The sequence below is a fragment of the Malania oleifera genome, chromosome 10 (genome assembly GCF_029873635.1).
Source record: "Malania oleifera isolate guangnan ecotype guangnan chromosome 10, ASM2987363v1, whole genome shotgun sequence".
Taxonomy (NCBI): domain Eukaryota; kingdom Viridiplantae; phylum Streptophyta; class Magnoliopsida; order Santalales; family Ximeniaceae; genus Malania; species Malania oleifera.
In genome coordinates, this window is record NC_080426.1 from 12,957,124 (window position 1) to 12,980,628 (window position 23,505).

The following is a 23,505-nucleotide window of genomic DNA, read 5'->3' on the forward strand; positions in this document are numbered from 1 at the left end:
CCATTTCCTTCCCTTTCTTCGCTGGTCCCTGACTGGCTTCAGACTGAAAAGTAGATGATGCAGGTCTCTTCTTATGCTCTAAAGGCTCAGTGCTGCACTGAATACTCTTCTCCAACACCGATGCCTTATCAACTAATTCCGAAAAATTCTAAACCTGAAACCCCACCACTAGCTCATAAATCCTGCGCCTTAGGCCTTTCTCAGATTTCCTAACTTTCCTTACTTCATTTGGGATCAAAAATGGAGCAAAGCGTGACAGTTCTACAAACTTAGCCGCATACTCTGCAACTGTCATATCCCCTTGGGTCAAACTGGTGAACTCTTCAATCTTTTCCTCTCTGACAGATGAAGGAAAATACCTGTCAAAGAACAGTTCCTTGAATCTTTCCCAGGTAAGGGCTATCTTTACGGTCCTCTGATCCTCTAGCAGCTTCGCAAGACACCACCAGCGTTTCGCCTCTCCTGTCATTCTGAATGCAGCAAATCCGACTTTCTACTCGTCCGTGCAATCAAGTACCTCCAATATCTCTTCTATTTGCTGAACCCAGTTCTCTGCAATCACTGGATCAGGTCCCCCCTCAAAAGTAGGAGGGTTCAACCTCATAAATTCCTTGATGCTACTGCCCTTATCTGCAGGTGGACAGTTCTGTTCTTTAGATTCCTTCTTCATCTCTGCCCTAACCTGGCGAACTATACCCCGTAACACCTTAGAGGTATCTATGTCTTCTTCACTGGAAGTATCCAAACCTTCCCTTTCTTCAACCCCTACATTTTCATCTCCAGAATCCATCCTAAAAAAGGACAGAGAAGAGATAAGTATTTCATATCATAACTTCAAATAACATAATCATTAAATTAAATCCAATAAATCCAAGATCCCCACATAAGGACCAATCTCACAGCTAGGAAACATCACTGTCGATGGATTTACCATGGTTTTCTGAAACCGTCGACTGAATCAGAAAATCACAGAAGTCCGCTAAGGGATTTCTACCTCCAAGCTATAAGACAAAATCCTATACTTCCATACACCATACCTACTTCTCAATAACTAACCTACCCATCTCATATTTTTCATCAGGACTCATTCCTATACTCTGGTATAAATCATTTCCTAAATTCTCAAAATCCCAAAATCATTACTCTGATACCATAATGTAACGCCCCGAACCCTTAAACCTAGGTCCGGCGCGTTATATTGGATAAAATCCTTGATAATCCATAATTAACATAACATACATAGCGGAAAATATAAACAAAATCTCCATATAGCACAATACCAGAGTTTACTAATTTCTATCTATAATCCAAAGTATCCATCCAACACCTGCATTCCCATATATACATACATCTCCAAAAGCATTTTAGTATTTTCACAACCATCCTGTTCTCGACAGGATTAAAACATAAATATTTACCTTCCCCCAAAGTGTTTCGAAAATATACCCTTTCTCTTTAAGTCCCTCAAAATGCTAAATACCCTCGAGCTCCCTAAGCTTGACCTCAGGATGTCCTGAAAAAGAAATAATCATATTCGGTTGAAACACATCTCAGTAAGGGAAGAAATATACATATTAAAACGTGTGGCCAACATGAGATAGATAGATATCATTTTTATTTCATTTGCAAATCATCATATAATATTGAAATCGTTTTCTGAACCTAAACAATCACATGCAAATATTTAACCCACGAGATTACCCAAAGATAGGGGTGATTACCCGCCCATACAAATAGCACCCCTCTACTTTGATACTTAGGTAACTCTTAAGGTCACAATTAAAACATATCAGAGCACTCACCTTTCTCAATAAGCCCTCAAGTGGTAGATTAATCTCGTACTCACACGGTTCAACAATAGTTTACCGGCAAAGGCCCTAAGGATAGGGAATCCTACTCGCCCATACAAGTAGGTTCCCTCTGCCCTAGTGTTTTATGTAGCTATTGTCACATCTGAAGCTACTAGTGCACTCGCCTTACTCAGCAAGCCCTCAGGCGAAGAGTATGCATCGCCCAATCATAACATATTCTACATACATACATACTTCTATTATCATAATACATCATTCTATTCTGTCATTATACATTCATGCACATTCATTCCTGTTCATAACTTAACTTTACATTTCGTTTCACTTTAAGTGACTTTTTCCCATTTACATCATTTGCTTTTGTCATTTCATTTCATTACCATTTCATCAGTCATTTCATTGCATAACATTTCATTTCATTACTTCGTATTACAGCTGATCTTTAGCCATCATCAGTTAGTCTACATAGAAACGTACTAAATCTGCTAACACGGCTCCTTTTAGCTGTCATCAGTTAGTCTACACAGAAGTGTGCTAGATCTGCTAACATGACTCTTTTTCAGCTATCTTACATTTACATGGTTGCATTTAACATACACAGGCAACATTGTCCATATCATATTTTATTCTCATTATTTTACTTACTTAACCTGCATCTCATACATTTAATATATAATTTGCACAGATTCTCATGCCACACAATTTAGTAGTAAAATTCATACATATTTCTCATAAAATAAGCCAACCCACATTTAACATTTACATGCTCAAAATACACTTAATTAAGAACATAATTCCTTAGAAAATTCCTTTCACTTTCGTTTGTTTACTTTCACACATACATAACTATATCAACAATCCTAAGCTCAGAAAACATAAATTTCATGGCTGGCATTTAAACTCACATAAAAACATATATACATAAATAACACATGTTTATTTTTAATTCATGAAAAACCTGATTTAATATATAAATTTCTCCCTTAGTTTGTTTCTTGAACTACTCCAACAGGGACCCCAAAAAGATGCCTATAGCGTTCACCAGGATCCTGAAATTAAATTCCTAGTTCCAATAAATTATTCCTGAATAAAATATTATTTTAATAATTTCTAGGCCCATAAATTCTAAATAATTAAATATATCCTTAAATATAACCAAATTACCAAATTTCCCAAATTAATTAATTCATTTCCCCAAAATATTACCCATCTAGCCTTCCCTAGGCTCCACATACCTCAAATTAACATTTAAACTAATATTTAACACTCCCACTTAATTTTCTAAATTATGCCTGCGGGGTCCAAAGTTACACCCGCAGCGCTTACCCGAGCTTTGATTCAAAAACTCTAATTTCATTTAAATTATTTCTAAATAACATACTATTTAAATATTTTCTAGGGTCATAATTTTCAATTTACAGTTATACCTGCATATTTAACTAATTTGTCAAATTTTTCAAATCCCACTCGCTTTGGAGTAGGGCCTAGAAAATCCCAATTGAAAAATTACCTACGTTAAAATGACGATGACGACGACTAGGACCACGTGGTGGTACCCGTTCGCCGATTTAACAACAGATTTAAAGTAAAATTGAGAAAATGGGAAAAAATTACCTTCTCCCAAGAGCAGTGTCTAAGTCGTTCCCACGACCAATCTGCTCCAGTAGAAATGTTAGCAGCGAAACCAGGAATCCAACGGCACCTTCCGTTTCCCGATCCGCTACCAATTCACTGAGAAATTGAGAGAAGGAGAGAGGCGGAGATGGAAGTGGCTGGTGTGCAGGAGCAATAAAATTTTCCAGGAGGGTGGGGGTGTAACACCCCGACCCCGAGGGGCCTGGGATATTAACTTTTTACTACTAATTTACAGCGGAAGCAAATAAACTCAATTTTATTCAAACCAGAGTGCTAATTATTCATGTTACAATCACTTATTTCAAAAGAAGAAAATTACACAAACGTAAATATCTGAAATCATACTATATTTCTAATTAATCTTTATTTTTCTAATCCCCACCCGCATGCTTGCTAAGCCTGATTTCCGACATGTCCTTCAGAGTTATCTGAAATAAAATATGATTGGGGTGAGACGACGCTCAGTAAGTAAATAAGATTATTATTAGTGTGTGGCAAAAATGAGCTTTTAAAGAATTTCGTAAAATAATATTTAATACTATAACTTCAAGACTGCTTTTAAAATAAACATAAATTTAAAAATTTCTGCATAAAACTTTTGTCATCAATTTCAACAGTAAATTTTTACAATCATATACTATAACTGTTAAATTAAACTTTTAACTTTAAAACTGTAAAAATATTTAATGATAAACATACATATACTTTTCCTTATACGTTTTCCTTAGATCGTCATTTAAGTACCAAAATGATCATTTTCACGTAAACTTACACTTTTCCTTCAAATCATCAGTAACTTTGTACACGTAATTAAATATGTATAAATATATATTATAAAAACCACCCTTAGGCCTGTTTGCCGTAAGTCATGTTTACCCCCATGACTGGGTTGTGCGGTCCGAAGACTAGACTTAGCTGGCTGGCCGACCAAACTAAATCAATGTACGTAAACTTTAAGTGAGATTTTCCTTATTAAGTCCTGGTCCGGAACCAGGTGTGCACTCAAGAGAAATCCACTAACATAAATAACCACTCTGTAAACAGTGTGGGTGCACTCTGATCCGTATAAACTTTAAGCTGCGGTACCGAGCATCTGTAACTTTGAACTTTCGTTGCCATAAGGGGTTTGAAAATCATCTTATTATAATTTATGCAATTTAAAATAATATTGTGAAAATCTCATCTTTACTCATATTTACATAAAAAATGTAACGTAGAAATAAACTCATGCCACACAATTTTTGTGTTATAAATATATATAATTTTATTTTTGAATAGAAAGAAATGCTGAAAATTTACCCGAGGGGATTGGAACATTTCTTAACCCAAAAATAGATGCAAGTATATTAAAGATAGAACTGGTATAATTAAATATGCGTAAAAATAAACTCATGGAAATTTTGTGGAACTAAGTAACATAATTAAAATTTTCGTACAAAATAAACTCGGGTATGAATTTAAAATAAAAAGAAACTAACATAATCAAAATTTACTTACCTTCTTCTTTTACCGTGTGCTACGAACACAATAACTATCTTTAAGATATGAGATCGGAAAGAGTGGGTGAGTGAGAACTTACTCAAAATTCTTACTCCACCACAAATTCTTTCACTCACTAATCCTTCTATTCCTTAGAAAATTGTTGTGAAAAATGAAGGTTGAGAGCTCCCTATTTATAGGAAAATTTTGGGGAAGAAATGGAATTTATAAAAGTGTGGGGAGATGGGTGAAATTATAATTTTTAAAAATTAAAGAATGGGCAAGGGATGGGCAAGGTATGGGTTGAGTATGGGATAGGGATGGAAGCCATGTGGGAGTGCTTGCCACCATTCCCACTAAATAATTTTTTTTTTAATTAATTACTTACCTAATTAATTAATCAATAACTTAATTAATTATTCTATTATTTTATTATTTTTTTTCTAATCATTATTATCATTATTATTATCATTGTTATTAATTTTAAACTACTTTTAGTATTTATTTATTTTATTATTTATTTTTGAACAAGAATTAAATTTAAATTTTAAAAACTCATGTGGGCCCCACATGGTCTTGTGGGCCCCACACAACTTCGAGACCCGAATGGATCCTACGTAACTCGAATAACTCTTATACGATTTTATGCATCCTACATAGCTTTGAGACTTGTGAAAACCTCCATACTGCTTCGGGACTCATGTGGGCCCCACACAGTCTTGTGGGCCCCGCATAGGATACCTATATTATTATTATTTTATCATATACTTCTACAAATTATATCAGTTAAAACATTATTTTATGTACTTATTTACGTATATAAACAGTGTCTTGTGACTCCGGGACTCATGTGGACCCCACATAGTCTTGTGGGCCCCACATATGATACCTATATTATTATTATCTTATTATGTATTTCGACAAATTATGTCTGTTAAAACACTATTTTATGTATATATACTTATTTACGTGTACAAATAGTGTCTATCCTGTTTATCCTATGAAATTCCATTTTGACAAGGCCGACCTCCAGGGAGCGACTGAGCCGCAATGGTCTCTGAGCACTCGTTAAGATAAGGTCTTTCTTAGGCATCAAACATGGAATCAAGGATCCTACAGAAAAACACTTCTGTATTGATATTAACTTAATGACTATTTTTATTATTTTATTATTATTGTACTTTAATCATATATATATATTTTTGGGTCATCACAGGGGGGCCGCGTGCTGCTTCTCTGCTTCTTCTTTCTTCTCTTCTTATCTTCTTCAGATTACTTTATATATATATATATATATATATATATATATATATGTAAGTTTTATATATATATATATATATATATATCTTATTTTAATTATTATTATTTTTTAAATCCAATGTGATAATATTTAATTTAACAACTAATAATTTAGTTACTTAATTAATTTTTTTTTAATTTTTTTTCCCACGTCATTCCTTTTATTTATTTATTTATAAATTATTTTAATCATTTTAAACTTCCGGGTCTTTAAATCAAATATCAACATCGCATCTGTAACTCATGGCCACCCTAAGGATCTTTCTATCTATACCATGCTTCCCCCTATGGTCAAGATTGTGCGGCCTGAAGGCTGGATCTAACCGTAGTTGGCCGACCCGGTTAGATCAAGGTATCATATCACATATCGCATCTGTAGTACGATTGGCCAGTCTATAACCCTGATTCGGACTCAGGGGGTCCAACAACCCTACAAAATGGCTCGGTCGACTGTCACGCCACACGCTCCAAGAGTCTGTGTGGTTGCACTAACACTACTAGCAAGGGTACCGTGCTCAATATCATAACCATCCAACAGGGTTTACTACCACATACCCGCAATCATTATGCGGTATTGGAATTTCATCAATCATATTCCAGTATATTACAATTTAGTTCAATATAAATATTCTCATCATTTTCTGTGCACATTTCATCATCTCATAATAACATATATCATATTTCATATATTTTTCATATTTTCCCAAAATACTCATATCAATAATTTGTACAAACTCATTTCTCATGCAAATAATTTTCACTCACAAATAAATACCATATTTCATTATTTTCCAATATCAGTAATTCACAAAATCTCATTTTTCAGGCAAAACATTTCTACTCACATATAAATACCATATTTCATTATTTTTCACTAATCACATCAATAATTCTCATTTCAATATTTTTTTAAAAATTACTTATCGTTATATTTTATACTCCAAAATATCACAATTTAAAATTACTCAAATGTCACACAATTTATCTGATATTTACATCATAATAATTTCCAAACAAAATATCATATACTCATTTTCACATATTAATTCAAATAGTAATTCTAAAAACACTGCTATTTTTTATTCCCCTTACCTGCCTTACTGACAGTCTCGTTAGAACCCAAATCCTACGCCCTTGGCGCCCGAAATTCAACTCTTGTAATTTGCATTTTTCTCAGATTAATTAATCTATTTCTATAAAATAATACCCATCTAACCTTCCCTAAACTCCATATACCTCAAATTAATATTTAAACTAACATTTAACAGTCCCACCTAATTTTCTGAATTTTGTCTGTTGGTCCCAAAATTACACCTGCGGTGCTCACTCGGGCCCTAAATTTCAGAAATCCTACTTCAACCCCAGATGCTCAATATTTTAGCATTTCTAAATTAATACAAATTAATTAAAAATAAGTCCCTTAATAACCCCCGTACCCCAAATTTGAGGTTTTACCCACGACGACCCCATGAGAATTTCGTCTCACTAAACTTGTAGAGAATCATCCCTAGATTCTCAGGGTGGTGTCCGTTCTTTGATTGAACTTATAATTTGCAAGAAATTAAAGAAAAAGTAAAAATTAGTTTACTCCAGAAGATATGTTTACGCCGCTCCTACCACCAATTTGCTCAGATAGAAATGATGACAGCAGATAATGGAGTCCAGCGGTATCTTCCGATTTTCGATCGGGCAAAAATACATCACGAAATCGATGAGAGAGGGAGAGAGAATGAGAGGAGAGAGAGAGAGAGACTATCGCGTAGAAAAACAAAAGAAGAAAAGAAGAAGAAGAAGAAGAAGAAAACCAAAGAAAGTAAATAAAAAACAAGCCTCCTAAAGCTTCTAGCTTCAAGAGAGTTATAATAATAATAATAATAATAATAATAATAATATATTTAATTAATATTAATAAAATATTTTATTAATAAAAATAGAAATAAATTTTAATTATTTTTTTTCTTATTTTTCCTTCTTTTTTCTTTTTTAAATCCGATTAATTAATTAATTTTTTTTTTTTGGAATCACTCTACTAATCTTCTATATCACTTTTTGGGGTTATTACAATCACTCTCTCTCTATCTCATTTAAATTCGCGCACATTTCTGCATGTGTATGCTTTCATTCGTCATTATACTTATTTGCATGCACACCTCTATTTTAAATGAGATATGTTTCATGTGTATGTCTGCTTTTATTATTTTATTAATTTATTTACACATGTGAAAATGAGATATGATCTCTGGTGATTCAGCGTAAATGTTTAATTAGTCGAAAAGTTTTTAAAACCCAATTCACCCCTCTTTTGGGATCACACTAATTACAACATCTCGTCTGTAGTATGATTAGCTCATCGTAGCCTGGTCCGGACCCAGGGGTGGTCTAATCGACTTCCAATACCAACACTCTCCCCGAGAGGTGTGGTTGCATTGACTCACCCACTAGCAATGATTTTGTGCTCTCATGTACATCACTGGTCCATCAGAGCTCTCATTTCCATAATTCCACAGTAATTCTCAATATAAAAAATATCATGTTTATACAAATCACATTTCTTAGTATTAAAAATATCATGTTTGTATTTCGGTATAAAATCGACATTTTACATATTTCACAAATTCACAGTATTTCCAGCATTTCCATATAATAAGTACCACTTCACCATTTCACTATATAATACCATAAAATTATTTTGATTCAATTATGCAATAAAACATATTATTCTCATGCTACACGATTTAAATTATAATTTCGGAATACCTTAAACTACCCAGGAAAAATACATTTTTAACGAAAATCAGGTTTGATTGCCTCCACAATTTTATTTAACCACAAATATATTTTTCAGAAACAATGACGATCAACCTACATATTTTAGGTTTTTCCCAAATTCATATAATAATAAAAAACACCCATTTCATATGCCTGGATTATACAGAAAATTATGTATAATATATATGAGTTCATATACTCAAATTTAATCGATTAAATTTTTTAAAAATAAAAGTCTAATATAATTTATTTCACTTACCTTATCCTTGGAGTGGTGCCTAAGATCCCAAAATGACGATTCCACTCCATTTAAAATGACGAGAATCGAAGTTAGAATCCTGTGGTGGTGTTCATTTTTCGATTGGGCTGACAGATGGAGAAAAAATTTAAAGAGAGGGAGTGAGTGTTTGGGGAGGGAGAGAGAGAGAGAGAGTGGTGAGAATTAGTGGGGTTCTCATTGGAATGAAATTCTATTCTTCCTTATTTTTCAGGAAGATTGGATCTAATTATATATATATACATATGTAATAATAATATTATTATTATTATAACATTATAATATTATATTATATTATATTATATTAATATATTATATTATATTATTTAATAAATAATAATTATTAATTAATTATTTTTTTTTTTTTATTTTATTGTATTTTTTGGAATCACTACACAACCTCCATGGATGATCTAGCAATTGTTGGTTGCTTTTTTGAACCCCATGACACAAGATGCGATCCAAAGTAGACACAAAACCCACCAGTGAACTTTCTATCTTCAGAGCAGCCAACCCAGTTAGCATCGGAGAAAGAGGAAAGATTACATGAGGATGAAGGAGAAAAATGAAGACCAAAGTTGTGAGTGAGTTTAAGGTAACGTAGGATTCCTTTGACCGCCTATCAATGAGGTAGTCGTAAACAATGCATGTATTGACAAACATTGTTGACAATGAAAGAAATATCTGGTCGAGTGAATGCTAGGTGTTGTGGGCTGCCTACTACACTACGATAGAAATGAGGATCCTCAACCGCGGATCCATCAAGAGCTTCAATGTAAGATTGTGGTTCTTATGGAATTGGGGAGCTGGTGAGTGCAAGGGAGGGTTTACTAGAGGGCCAAGGGATTGTGCCATCTGTGCGAGTGAGAGGACAGTGAGTATTGACCTTAGACTAGGTAACCATGAGGTGATTATTCTACGTTGGGATAGCAGAAGGTGAGCGATCATGGTGAGGCAATGAAGACCCAGGAGGTGAAGTCAAAGACTCTAGAATTTGAGTGGGTGAATGTTACGAGGTGGAAGGAGTTTAGGATAAGTGGGTAGGTGTAGGTGGGCCAGACTCGAGATGTGAGGGATCAAAAGAATACGTGGCACATGGTATGGGCAATTGAGGGGAGATAGTCCATATGGATGTGGGCCCGGAGGGAAGGTGAAGACCCAAAGAGGTAATTTGTGAAAGAGTAGCTGGTTGTGCCGAAGAGAAGGGGAAATGGGCCTTATTGAATTGCACATCTCGGGAGACATAGACATCGCCCGACAAAACATGAAGGCAATGATAGCCTTTGTGGTCTGGTCTATAGCCCATAAACACACAGAGTTTGGATCGCAGATCCATTTTATGACGGTTGTAAGGCCTTAAGTTGGGCTAGCAGGTAGAGCCAAATGTGCAAAGGAACTTGTAATTAGGTGGATGACGAAAGAGAGTTTGAAAAGGTGAGTTATGATTGAGAATTGGAGTGGGCATTTGATTAATGAGAAATACAACTGTTTGAAATGCCTCATACCAATATTGAGATGACATTAATGCGTGAGTTGAAAGTGAGAGGCCAGTATCAACAACATGGTGATGACAATGTTCTACACTTCCATGAGTCGAAGACTGAGCTGCGAACAAATTGTGCAAGGTGGTATAGACTTCATGCAAGGTGGTGCATTCCAGAACCTGTGTGAGAACAAGATCAGACAAGGAAGAATTGATGGTCGAAATGATAAGTTGATCAAGCAAAAGCCGTTGGGTGTGTTCTAGGTTGGGAATATTATCAATCGGTTGGTGGAGGGATGACGGAAGATACATCAACATGGCTATACAATTGGTTACCTTTAAGGAAGGGAACCATTTTGGCTTTCAAGAGCAAGTAATTTTCAATATTGAGTTTAAAAGTAATAAAATGACTAGCAGAATTTAGAAATGTGGTGTTGATGGGAGGAGGTGTTTGGGATTTGTCGAAGGAGTCTAAAGAGGCCATAGTGGCTGAAGAACATGAGAGAAAAAAAAATATAAAAAAATGTTGATGGACGTGAGTCCCTTAATTGGCTCTCGATACCATGCTAAAGTAAATAACAAAATGCAAAGCAAGTGTTTGACAGAATGCCTCAAAGAATTTCCATTAATTCATAATTTTCTTCCACACGGTATTGTGCCAAAATATATACTTATATACACATCTGTTGCATTCCTTAGCCACCACTCCTGAGCTACTGTCATGCTATTGTGTTTGTATGCTGACAACAATAATAAATCACAAGAGCCCATACTGCATGAGCAATAATACATCACAAGAGCCCCATATTGCATGTTGGAGTCCTTGGCCATCAACAATAAAAGAAATTTGGCGTGCTGATAGCTATAAAACTCAAGACCTCCATATTGTGTTGCCGGCAGCAATTAAAAAATTGCAAGGAGGCATGCGTTGTGCTCTCCAATTTCCAATGCTTTGAATTTGTGGAAAATAACATCATTGTATTTGAGAACTCTCTTTAACAAAGCACATTATGTGTTTGCAACAATGCTTTATAATTTTTTTTTAAAAATTTTTTGGCAATAAATTTACTATAGCATCAGTAGTAGCCCATAGGATACATACTGCGATTATACATGCTTGGCAACCAAAATTGGTATTTTAGAATTGGATAGAATGTATTCTGACCTTATGTTTGGAGAGGCCGAATTTAGATTTATATTTGATTTGAACAAAATTATGCTAAAATTTATCTAAATCCAAGGTCTAAAATCTATATCCCAATTGCAGATTAAGTGTATATTTTTTAAGCAATTCAACTTGTTTTTGAGGGAAAATAATGTGTAGCTTCTTTTATTGATATTGAGTGTAGGTCTCTTGGTTTAGTTTGTGTCTTTGTGAGTTAGAGAGATGTTCGTATAGACTTGGTAAAGTGGATAAAAATCCGTTAATTCGAATCATATCCGAACCATTTTAACTGACTTATAATCATCCGTTTGTTAAATAAATCAAATATCAATTTTCATTTTCATATCTAGCCGTTAGGCGAATGTCCGCAAACCGCGTACATTATTAACCCATAAAAGCTCAATGGGATAGCCAACCGAGCCCCATCGCCCCTGCCAGCCCACTGCCCAAAGCCCCAAAGTGCCCACACGGCCCGCACGCCCCTCTCGGCCCCTCCTACTCCAGCCCCCAGGCCAGCCCTAATGTCCCATTCCCATTCGATTCGAGCCCTAGCCCTCCCTCATGCTCCATTCAATTCATCATTGGAGCCAACAGAGACTCAGAGAAAGAGAGCCAGCCGCACGAGGGACGGAGACCCTTCTTCTTCGACCCTTCGAAGCCCTCTGCCCTCCGACCCTTCGCCAGTCTCTTCGATACTTCGAACCAGCAGGAGCTTCAGCTTCGTGAGTTCTTCTTCAACGCTTCGAACCAGCAGCACCTTTCGCGAGTTCGTCAGGAGCTTCGTGAGTTCGTCGTTGACCCTTCGAACCAGCAGGAGCTTCGTGAGTTCGTCGTGGACATTTCGAACGAGAAGGAGCTCTTCGCAAGCTCGTCTTCAAGCCTTCAGCCTTCGTGAGTTCATCTGCTTCGAAGTTCGAATTTGTAAGTATTCTTCTTCTTCTTCTTCTTCTTCTACAGATCTGCTTCCTATTCTCTGTTATTGCATCTTAGTCAAATTGGTCAAAACCCCACCTTGAACCAACTCTTTCTATTTTTTGGCTTGAAGTCAATATTAATAAAGGTGTAATCAAACAGTCATGAATTCCAAGCTGTGTAAGTTTGGTAAAATAAATACATCTGAAGAGAATTATGGAGTATCAAAGCTATGGGAAAAGGGATACAAAAGCTGAGGAGCATGAGTAGCTAAGGCAAAATATATAGCCAAACTGTTTTTTTTTTAATAAAGGATACACAAATTAAAGATAGGAATATGCTAAATATATATAGGTTTCTGCTGAATATATAGATAATAAGCGGCCAATTTGATAACTTACAATTGTTTGAGTGCAAATCACTGAATTAAGTTCTAAACTTGTGACTGTAACCTGCATTTTGAATGATTACAAGCACTAAGAGAAAGAGTTGTTTTTATATCTTTATTGGCTTTAACTGAATATTAAGAGGTGCAATTAAACAATGTAAATAGGGTGCAAAAAACCTGTGAAGCCATGGCAAAAATCGATGTGACATCAGAAGAGAACTATGGAGTACACAATATGGAAAAAGAGATCCAAAAATAATTTCTCTGCATTGCTATTGCTGTAGGCCTGCATTGTAGCATTGTTTCTGTTTTAAGATGAATTTAATCCTTCGCTGGACAATGAAAATATTTAATACCATTTCGTATTTTTTGCAGTGAAGGATTTGGGAAAAAAAATATTTCAATCAATAGTAAATTCAATTGATCAAAATGATGAAATGAGTGAAGAAGAAGTTCAGTTACCAGATTCATCAAACACGAAACTCACAAAAGAAACAACTCCATAGGTAAAAAGAGTTAGGAAAAAAATATTTAATATTTGGACGGATTTTGAGTTGATTGAAAGTGGAGATAAACAATATGCCCAATATAAGTATTGTCCTAAGAAATATCTCTACCATAGTAAGAACTCTGGGACATCGAATTTACATTGTCATGTAAAAAATTGCATGGGAAAGAAAAACAATGATCTGAAACAAATGCTAATGAGTCAAGGTGATGGAAAGTTGTCTTTGCATACACGAAAACTTGATCAAGTTGTACAACGTAAGATAGCAATGGCAATTGTGAGACACAATTTGCCCTTTGCTTTTGTTGAGTATGAAGGAATTCATGAATGAGCGTTAGAATTAAATCCAGAGACAAAATTTGTGACGAGAAATACTGCAAAAGCTGATGTTATGAGCGTTTTTTTTCAAGGAAAAAGAGCACATTTGTGAATTTCTGTTGAATAATTCTAGTAGAATTTCTCTTACGTTGGACTTATGGATTTCATTAAATATTGATGTCTATTTATGTTTAACTACACATTTTGTGGATAAAAATTAGAAGTTTCAGAAGAAAGTGTTGAGTTTTTCAAGCATGCCTCCTCCACACACTAGTCTAGCACTTAGTAACAAAGTCATGTACTTATTAGTGAATTAGGGTATAGACAAAAAGTTATTTTTCATAACATTAGACAATGCTACATCCAATGATTGTTTTGTAGAGTTTTTGAAGTCTAATCTGAACTTGAAAAATGCTTTGGTAAGGGAAGGAAAATTTTTTCATGTTCGTTGTTGCACTCATATATTAAATCTCATTGTCTAAGATGGCCTAAAATTATCTCATTTGGTTGTGGACAAAATACGAGATTATGTCAAATATGTGAAGCATTCACAACATCGTAAGTTTAGATTTCATGAATGTTGTGAAAAGGTAAGAGTGCCACGTGTGGGAGGATTTCACCAAGATTGTCCTATTAGGTGGAATTCTACTTATATTATGCTTGAAAGTGTTTTGTACTATAGAGATGCTATTTGCCAATTCAAGTTTAGTGAGGAGAATTTCAAGTTTTGCCCAAATGATGATGAATGGAAGGAAATTAAGAAAATTGCTTATTTCTTGAAGGTTTTTTATGACTTGACAAATATATTTTTTGGGACATCTTTTCCAACTGCAAATTTGTACTTTCAAGGAGTATGGAAAGTACAAGTAACTTTACTTAATGCGGCATTGGGTAATGATGTCTTTTTAAGGAATGTGACTAGTCAAATGTAAGGGAAATTTGACAAATACTGGTTAGATTATAGTAAAATTTTGGCAATGACTATTATTCTGGATTCTCGTTTCAAACTACAATTTGTATCTTTTTGTTTAAAAGAAGTGCAACCAATGTCTTGGACACGTTCATGAAAATCTGATGCACAAAAAAATGTGGGTTACGTGGGAGTGGGGCATTCTTTTTAGAATAAGGTGGAAGCTTTTGTGAATTAAGGGCTATGAAGATGAATATTTGCTAGTATCAAATACACACACACACACAATGAAATTGATTTCTAACGTCACTAAAGTGGTTTGTTTTTGTCCAAATATTAGGTTAAATCATCACTATTGTGTTTTAATCAATTTGGATCTTACAATTTTGAAAAATTTAAACAGGTAAAAATGATTTAAAACGTCACGTTTGGTGCATTAATACTAAAAATGCCTTCATAGCTTCAAGCATCCATTGTAGAGAAATGCATTTTTCCCTCAAAATATAGAGGCAAGAAACAATAAATGGCAAGCACGTATCTACGAATTATGCCCAAGCTAACATACTAGACAATGCAAGTGCACCTCAACCTTCAATTAAGATTTTTGATCTAGATAGGCCTCCAAAAGGGAGAGGGAAACAGTTGCAGGAAACCATTTCCCGTCAAAGCATATGAACTCAATAGTCACGGCCATCCATTAAATCCAAGCGAAAACGACGCTAGACATATTCATTGATAACAAGAAAAATTAAGAATAATGAAAAAGCCATTGAAATGAAAGACAAACTACAATGAAAAAGATATATATGTGTGTGTGTGTGTGTGTGTGTGTGTGTGTGTGTGTGTGTGTGTGTTGAAGTGCACATCATATCTGAGAAATTAAATTAAACCACATAGAAAGGGCATGAGAGAGCTACCCCATGGTTACTGATTGAAGTTGTTCTTCAACTGGAGAAGCACACTCATGAAGATGGATGGGAGTGAGAGGCAACCAACTCCTACGGAAGCTTTCTGCTTGTGGTATATATACCTAATCTAAGTTGGTTGAGATGTTTGAATTTGAAAATTAGGGTTGCCTTCCAGGATTTTGCAACACGGTCCTTGGCCCCCAGGGATATCCAAATTTGCAACATGGTCCTCAACCCCAAGGGATATCCAAATTTTGTAATTCTAAATTTTAATAGCATTAAAAGTAATATTTTTTTATATCATCAATAGGTAAATATAAATTTAATATTTATCAAATATCAAATTATGGTTTTTCTATCTATTTATTTGGTTAATTTACCAAAAAAAAAATCTATTTTGTTGCATTAAGTCTATATTCATTTGTAATAGAGATGATATAAATGGACTAATTCTCACAAAGTCGGACGACTGTGGATCTTTTGGATCAATACAAATTCATTTTTTAGAGTTACAACAATTAAGACAATTCAATCAAGTCTAAAAAAACTATTTCATAGAAGTTCATTGTTTTCTCTTTTTAATAAAGCAATCAACTTTGATACTTGAATGAACCATATCACTTATGCTTTTATTTTAACAAAAAATTAGCCTCCACGGGCATGACGCGGTGGAAAGGCATCAGCACGTAAGAAGGAGCATTCGGGGTTCAATTTCAGGTAGATACATTCATGGAGCCAGCGGTACCTGTGGGTGATAAGAGTTTACTTTGTGAGCCAGCGATACCTGTGGATGGTGAGAGTTCGCTCTGTGAGCCAGCAGGAATTGTGGATTGTGAGAGTTCTTAATGAGCCAGCGAGGAACGTGGATGGTAATGGAGATGCGTCACGGGGATCGGGTTGACCGAACGTCCAACTAATATTGGAAGTCGTGTCCGCATCCGAACTTTGCCCGAATCAACGAGACCTGAGGGCTGAGGATACTGATCCGTAGGTTTGGTGCCGCACCAGGGAGTCCGAAGGGCTCATTGGTGGCTGGAGTTCCTATATAATTAAAAAAAACAAAAAATTGCCTTAGGCCCGTATCAATAATTATGATTTTACATATGCTCAATTCCTCAGTACATTTTTCATTAACTATAAAATATTTTCTTTGGGCTAGAATACAAGTTATGTCATGAGACGAATCACAGGTATCTAATATACTCATACTTAACTGCCTTCTATAATGTAATTGATCAGGAAACATATAATTTGTGTGTGTGTGTGATTTTAGTCTTGAGGTCTCTTTTACCTCCTTTAGTTATAACCATTTTTGTACTTTGATTTTTTTAATTATTTCGGATCATACATACAAGTGCAGCACACACCTGCATATGCACAATGGTTAGAAGTGTTTCGAGCTGCTGTCCACTCCCCCATATTAGTTTATTATTTGTTTGGTGTATATATGTTCTTACTACTTATGTGTTGAGCACAACAGGTCATAGCCCATGTACACATCCACAGTTCTATCCTTTCTCAATGCAAAGATTCACTTTTGTGTCTTTGGACAGGCACGTGATGAGCTGGGGCACTGATTCTGCTCATGGCCAAGTGTTGTGAAACGCACACATTTCATGTGGCAATCGGTTTGCCACAATAGCTCTATTTGAAAGTGAATATGACCTTGATAATTCATGGATTCGACATAAATAATTCATAAATTCATGTATAAATTTGCCACATATGGACTTTTAGTAAGAATCTAGGCACCAAACAACACAACTTGAGATCATGCCTGTGTACTTGGGTAAGAGTAAGGTTATGCACAAGCAACAACAATGCATGCACATGCAAAAAAAAAAAAAAATCTGTCCTTATCATTGCAGCATAAGATGAATGGTAAGAATTTAACCATTGCAAATTGTTGGCCAACAAGATTTATACCTGAGTTTGAATTGAAACTATCATGATTTCCCCTATGTCAAGTTTGGGAAGGTGCATTTTAGAAGATTTTTTTTAAAAAATTATTATTTTTTTTTTTTTTTTGCTTTTTTGTTTTTACTTTTGTTTTCTATAATTTCAAGTGAAGGATATGATGGTTAAAAGTAAAAGGTCTGAGCAGGAAGTGTTGTTGGTAGTTATGATATGATTTTAGGAAAAAAAGAAGAGAGCCCTTGTCCTTGCACAAGTGTTTGCATTGTGACTGTCGCAAACTCTTCTACAACAATGGGTTGAATGAAAAGGCGCGGGTAGCATTTTAAAATGAAATGCTGACCTAGACTTCTCCCTACATTGTCCCTTTAGCCCTATACTGGGGTAACTATCAGCTGCCACCATGCTTCCTGCGGTGATCAAACCTTAATGCTGATCCTTTTACTATGCTTGTCATTTCTCTCCCCTCTCCCCCCAAAAGACAAAAAAAGAAGAGAAAAAGATTATCAGATGCATTTTTTCTGCCTATACAATATCAGTTGTTGACTACAATATCTCTATTTTATTTTAGATTTAGTATGCTAATTACTTGAAATCTCTCGGAATTTCTATAATGTGGGATATTAAATGGCAAATAAACTTTGTTAATCTTGAATTTGAATTGCTATTTCTTTTAGCTTGTAATGTGTAATTTGAATTAATTTTGGGTTTGAATTCCTGATGTAGCATTTTAATGACCAACACCATTGATTATATGTTTCTGATGGTGTAAATGTGTGTAGATGTCCAGTTCTAGTAAATGGCCTGATGACACAATCATGAGACAGTAGGAAAGATATTTGGGATTATACTGAAGAGTATTGTGCTGTCAGCAGCAATTAAAAAATCCTCAGGAGGCATGTGTTGTGCTCTCCAATTTCCAATGCTTTGAATTTGTGAAAAGTAACATCACAATGTTTGAGAACTCTCTTTAACAAAGCACATTATGTGTTTGTAGCAATGCTTCATAAATTTTTTTTAAAAAAAATTTGGCAATAAATTTACTCTAGCGTTGGTAGTAGCCCATAGGATACAGACTGCGATTATACAGTCATGGCAGCCAAAATTGGTATTTTAGAATTGGATAGAATGTATTTTGACTTTATGCTTGGAGGGGGCCGGATTTAGATTTGTATTGGATCTAGGCAAAATGTAAACAAAATTATGCTGAAATTTATCCAAATCCAAGGTCTGAAATCCGTACACCAGCTGCAGATAAGTGTATATTTCTGAAGTAATTCAATTTGTTTTTGAAGGGAATTAATGTGTAGCTTCTTCTTTTACTGATATTGAGTGTAGGTCTCTTGGTTTAGTTTGTGCCTTCGTGAGTTAGAGAGATGTCCGTGTGTATGTTGATGAAATGTCATTATGATGCAGTACAAAAAAACACAGAGATTGACAATTGACAAAGTTGGGAAATGGGATCTGAAGCCTTGCAAGCTGCTAAGGTTTATCGCCACCTTCTAAGAGCCATCAGAAAACATATTGGTGAGGAAGGCAGCAAGAGGCATTTTAGGGACTTTGTAACAAAAGAGTTCCGGAAGAATGGTGAGGTCTCAGACCTGTCATCCATGCATCAAAAACTGAAGCTTGCTCATGATTATGCTTTTCTGCTCAATAGCGTTCACCACCATAAGGTATAACCACTATAGATCTTTCTACTTCAATAAACTCGAACAACAACGAAAAAACCAAGCCTTAAGTCTCACTAGGTGGGGTTGGCTATATGAATCCTTTTTCGCCAATTTTGGTAAGGATTCATATCATAGTGATCTGACAAATTTTATGCTGGCTGTAATCTACCTAATGCAACCCTCCTCCTTTACCCGGGCTTGGGACCGGCTGTGTGTGGAAAAATTAGGACATTAAGTGTATCACAGGTGGAGTTACTTCAATAGATTCCAACATTTATGGAAATTAAATTTTTTAATGTATAAAAACAATGATCGTGTTTATTTGGATATTGATTTCCAGTATAATAAGAATTTGGATTTTGAGTCATATGTTTGGGGCCTATATGTTTCTGCTATCTTAGACCTAGCACACATCTGATCATCCATTCCCTTGAAACCCTGAAATGAATTGTCAACTGTTTCAGTTTTCAAAATGGAATTAAAACTGATCCATTCAATGTGACATCTACCTGAAGACTGCCTAGCTTTTTTTAGGGTTTTTTTTTTACCTTTTTTTTGTGGTCAGATGAGAAGTATTATCACTCATATCCTTCTCAATCATCAGAATAACCTTCCTAGGGAGCCTGTGGGGCGACAACACCATAGTTACTCTTCCCAGCTTGTTAGAAAATCTTGCAAATAATAATCATTTTTGTTTTGTTTTTTTTTTTTTTTTTTTGGGGGGGGGGGGGTGGTGGGTGGTTACCCCTAATGACATCTTTCGATTCAAATACAGTATGACAGGCAATATGCTGTCATAGGTTTTTGTAGGACCCCCTCCTCCTCAAGAACCAATGCCAACTGCCAAGTGTAGCCTAGCCAGACAAGCCTGTGAGCTAAACATGGACATTACCTTTGGTTGATACATAACCTAATCTCTGTCCTCAAAGCCACATGGGAATAACCCCATACCATGAAGCAACCAACCCTGGTTGACTGGCCAAAAGATCAATTGTACAATTTTTTCTTTGTATACTACTTACTCCATAATGAGAAACTCAGTTGCTTTTTTTTTTTTTTTCACCTCCTTTGCATTACTTTACAGTGGGGAACTCAGCTGCCAATGTCTCATGTCTTTAGCTATATGCTTCCATCTTCAAAGGGGGAGCAGAGCACTTACTCAGTTTATTCTTAATTCTTGGGTTTTAAGTCTTCAAGCCAACTTTTAAGAGTTTTATTCATGTTGCAATCTTCTGCAGCACTGTGCTCTCCCACCATCATATCTCAGGATTCCACTTAATCTTCTCTTCTCTTTAGTGCAACTATCCTCATCCATCAGATGTAATCCATCAATCCAATCATTGCTTATTTTGTCAGAATCTTCTATAACTTTGATACTGTGTATTCTCTCATTTGAATGTTGAGCATAACTATGTTGATGAAACTCTGTCACGGAAGACAAATAATTGCTATATGTTCTGTTGTTTCTTCTCAAATCACAGTGTGCAATTGCTGCTAACCTTATCAAAGTTCTGATATCCTCGTCAGTATATGCTGATGCTGTTCAAGTTTCATTTCATCATTCCCGTGCTAAGGAAGCATTCTTTAGGGTTTGGAATAAGATGGAATTTGGTAGCTTTGTTTGTGAATGGCAACCAATTTGATTAAAGTACCAGTGTGTTATTTGGTGTATTTGTGTGTATTGTTTTCATGGGAATTCTAGGCATTGTTGAATATATAGCCATTGTTGCTGTTTTTATCTTCTCTGTGTCCCCTCCTAGCAGCAAGAAGGGGCTAATTATTTGGGAAGGAATTTGGCAATGATATTCTGAGCACCTTAATTTATTTAAGTTTGGTGGACTCTGCAGGACTTACTATTCTCTTACAACATTGCTGTGGATAGATCAGAAGAAATGAAAAGAACTCTGGGAAAATCTGCTGCAAGTGTGGGTCTTCAGCTCCCTGAAGCTTATCAGCCTTGATGGGCCCAAGATTTTTCAGTTCCTCTGTCATGGAATTTTTGTTTTGCAGAATTGAAAATTCTTCTCTCTCCCTCTCTCTCTCTCTCTTAGGTAGCATGCCATTATTTAGAATTCTATAGCTTGAACCTAATGAACTCATAAGTAACAGATGACTCATTTTCCTTTCATCTGACTCTTTTGTTAGAGAAAAATCTTAGGTTCAAATGTACTGTTAAGATTTTGGTAATCTGGGTTTGGAGTGTAATTACACATCCAAGTTATTTTATAGCTTTTCAAGCTCTTGGTTGTGCCCCAACACGGGAAGAAATGAAGGACCTCTTACTTATGCAGGAGACCCTGCCATTATATTATATATATGCTGTCGTCCTTTTAATTCACCTTCTTATGCATTACAATACTTTCGACAGAAGAGAGAGCACAATTTTGTATTATTTGACTTCGAATGTTAGTGCATTATAATTTCATTCTATTTTAGCCTAGGCTCCAACAACAACAATATGGTGATTGAAAATTTTCTGACTTCTCCATTTATAATCTTTATGCTAGTCATTAGTCCATGGTAGATATCTTTAATGACATCAATATACCTATTACATACACATTTTTTCTCTAAAATTCACCTTAAAACTTTCATAGATATATCATATGCTTTCTCTAGGTTAATAAATATCATAAGCAAGGCCTTTTACCTAAATTTTTTCATTATCTTAAAAGAAATATAGCTTTTGTAGTAGATTTTTCAAGCATAAAATCAAATTAATTTCTGGAGACCTTTGTTTATAAGCTTAATCTTTGTTTAATTATCCTTTCTCATAATTTCAGGGTATTATTACAAGTTTACTTCACGATAGTTATTATAATTTTGAATATTTTTATTTTAGCCTAGTTTCCAAAGTATAAAAATTGACATTAGGACTTTGGATTATCAATGGGGTTCATTCGGTTTAGCTAATTTAGTTTAATTTCAGTTGATTGACATTTTTTATTGAAATTTTTCAAAATATACTCAATTAATGGGGGAGTTACTAACAAAATCTTTTAGCTAGATTTGATTAACAAAAATTTTACAATAAATGATTTAATTTGATTAATTAATTTAAATTTTTTATTGTATTGACAATCAAAATTTTGGTTCTTTTAAAACTTTCATAAATTGATGGAATTAAGTGAACTAACTGAAACGGGCATCCCATCCCACATGTTCGGCTGAGCCCAGCCTCGGATGAGCAAATAGCCAAGATCTTAACACTTAAATCAGTCAGAAACTGAGTAGGGCCGCAGCTGCACTCTTCTACGAGGCACCACGTGTATGCCACGTGGCGTCCTCGGCTCCACGATCTCCTGCGCAGCCGACACCTGTCCTTTAACTGTTACCGCTTCTTCGCTTCAGGATTCAATATAAATATAGAGAGGCGTGGTGAGAAATGAACAAAAGGCAGGCCCTCATCTGTTCTATATTTACGGTCTGCTCCCCCAAATATTCCAAATTTAGGAAAAAGAGAGGCAGACACAGCGAGTGTGGTGTGGGGAAGGATTGAATGGGATCGGAAACGTTTCTGGAAGTAATACTAGCAATACTGCTTCCCCCTGTGGGCGTCTTCCTCCGCTATGGCTGCGGGGTAATCCTCTCTCTCTCTCTCTCTCTCTCTCATCCTTTTTTTTTTTTTTTTTTTTAAGAAATAAGAGATCGAGTTGTTCATTCTATTATTATGTTTTTTCAGTTATTGTTGATGATTATTATTTAATAATTAGGAATTGTAATTTGATAATGAATGCAGGTGGAGTTTTGGATAGACTTGCTGCTGACGATACTGGGATACATTCCGGGGATTATCTATGCAATTTATGTTATAGTTGGATAGTATACTCTCTCTCTCTCTCTCTCCCTAAAAAAAATAATTTGATGAGAATGGAATGGATGAGGTGTTGAAGATGTGGTTTAATATATATACATAATTTGAACATCCGGGTGGATGGATGGTTGGTTCTTTCTTCTTAAGTTTACCCTCTGATCAGTGTAATTATATGACATGACATGAGATGATGCGTAATTCATGTTTCGGTCAATTGTGAATTGAAGCAAAACGTTCATTTC

The 23,505-nt window shown here is 35.2% G+C and overlaps 2 protein-coding genes across 2 annotated transcripts; both read left to right on the top strand.

The window, feature by feature from the left end:
• Nucleotides 1–12,331: 12,331 nt before the first annotated feature.
• Nucleotides 12,332–21,787, top strand: LOC131167096 (uncharacterized). The gene is made up of 3 exons (XM_058125902.1): nt 12,332–12,839; nt 19,193–19,452; nt 21,297–21,787. The coding sequence occupies exons 2-3, from the start codon at nt 19,234–19,236 to the stop codon at nt 21,408–21,410; spliced, it is 333 nt and encodes a 110-aa protein (XP_057981885.1). The 5' UTR covers nt 12,332–12,839; nt 19,193–19,233; the 3' UTR covers nt 21,411–21,787.
• A 1,060-nt stretch (nt 21,788–22,847) lies between these two features.
• Nucleotides 22,848–23,505, top strand: LOC131167097 (salt stress-induced hydrophobic peptide ESI3). Its single transcript, XM_058125903.1, has 2 exons — nt 22,848–23,029; nt 23,189–23,505. The coding sequence occupies exons 1-2, from the start codon at nt 22,949–22,951 to the stop codon at nt 23,270–23,272; spliced, it is 165 nt and encodes a 54-aa protein (XP_057981886.1). The 5' UTR covers nt 22,848–22,948; the 3' UTR covers nt 23,273–23,505.

Coding starts and splice junctions, on each gene's coding strand:
- LOC131167096 (XM_058125902.1), top strand. CDS start 19,234: ATGGGATCTGAAGCCTTGCAAGCTGCTAAGGTTTATCGCCACCTTCTA. Junction 19,453..21,296: donor ATAGCGTTCACCACCATAAG/GTATAACCACTA, acceptor TGGACTCTGCAG/GACTTACTATTCTCTTACAA.
- LOC131167097 (XM_058125903.1), top strand. CDS start 22,949: ATGGGATCGGAAACGTTTCTGGAAGTAATACTAGCAATACTGCTTCCC. Junction 23,030..23,188: donor TCCTCCGCTATGGCTGCGGG/GTAATCCTCTCT, acceptor TAATGAATGCAG/GTGGAGTTTTGGATAGACTT.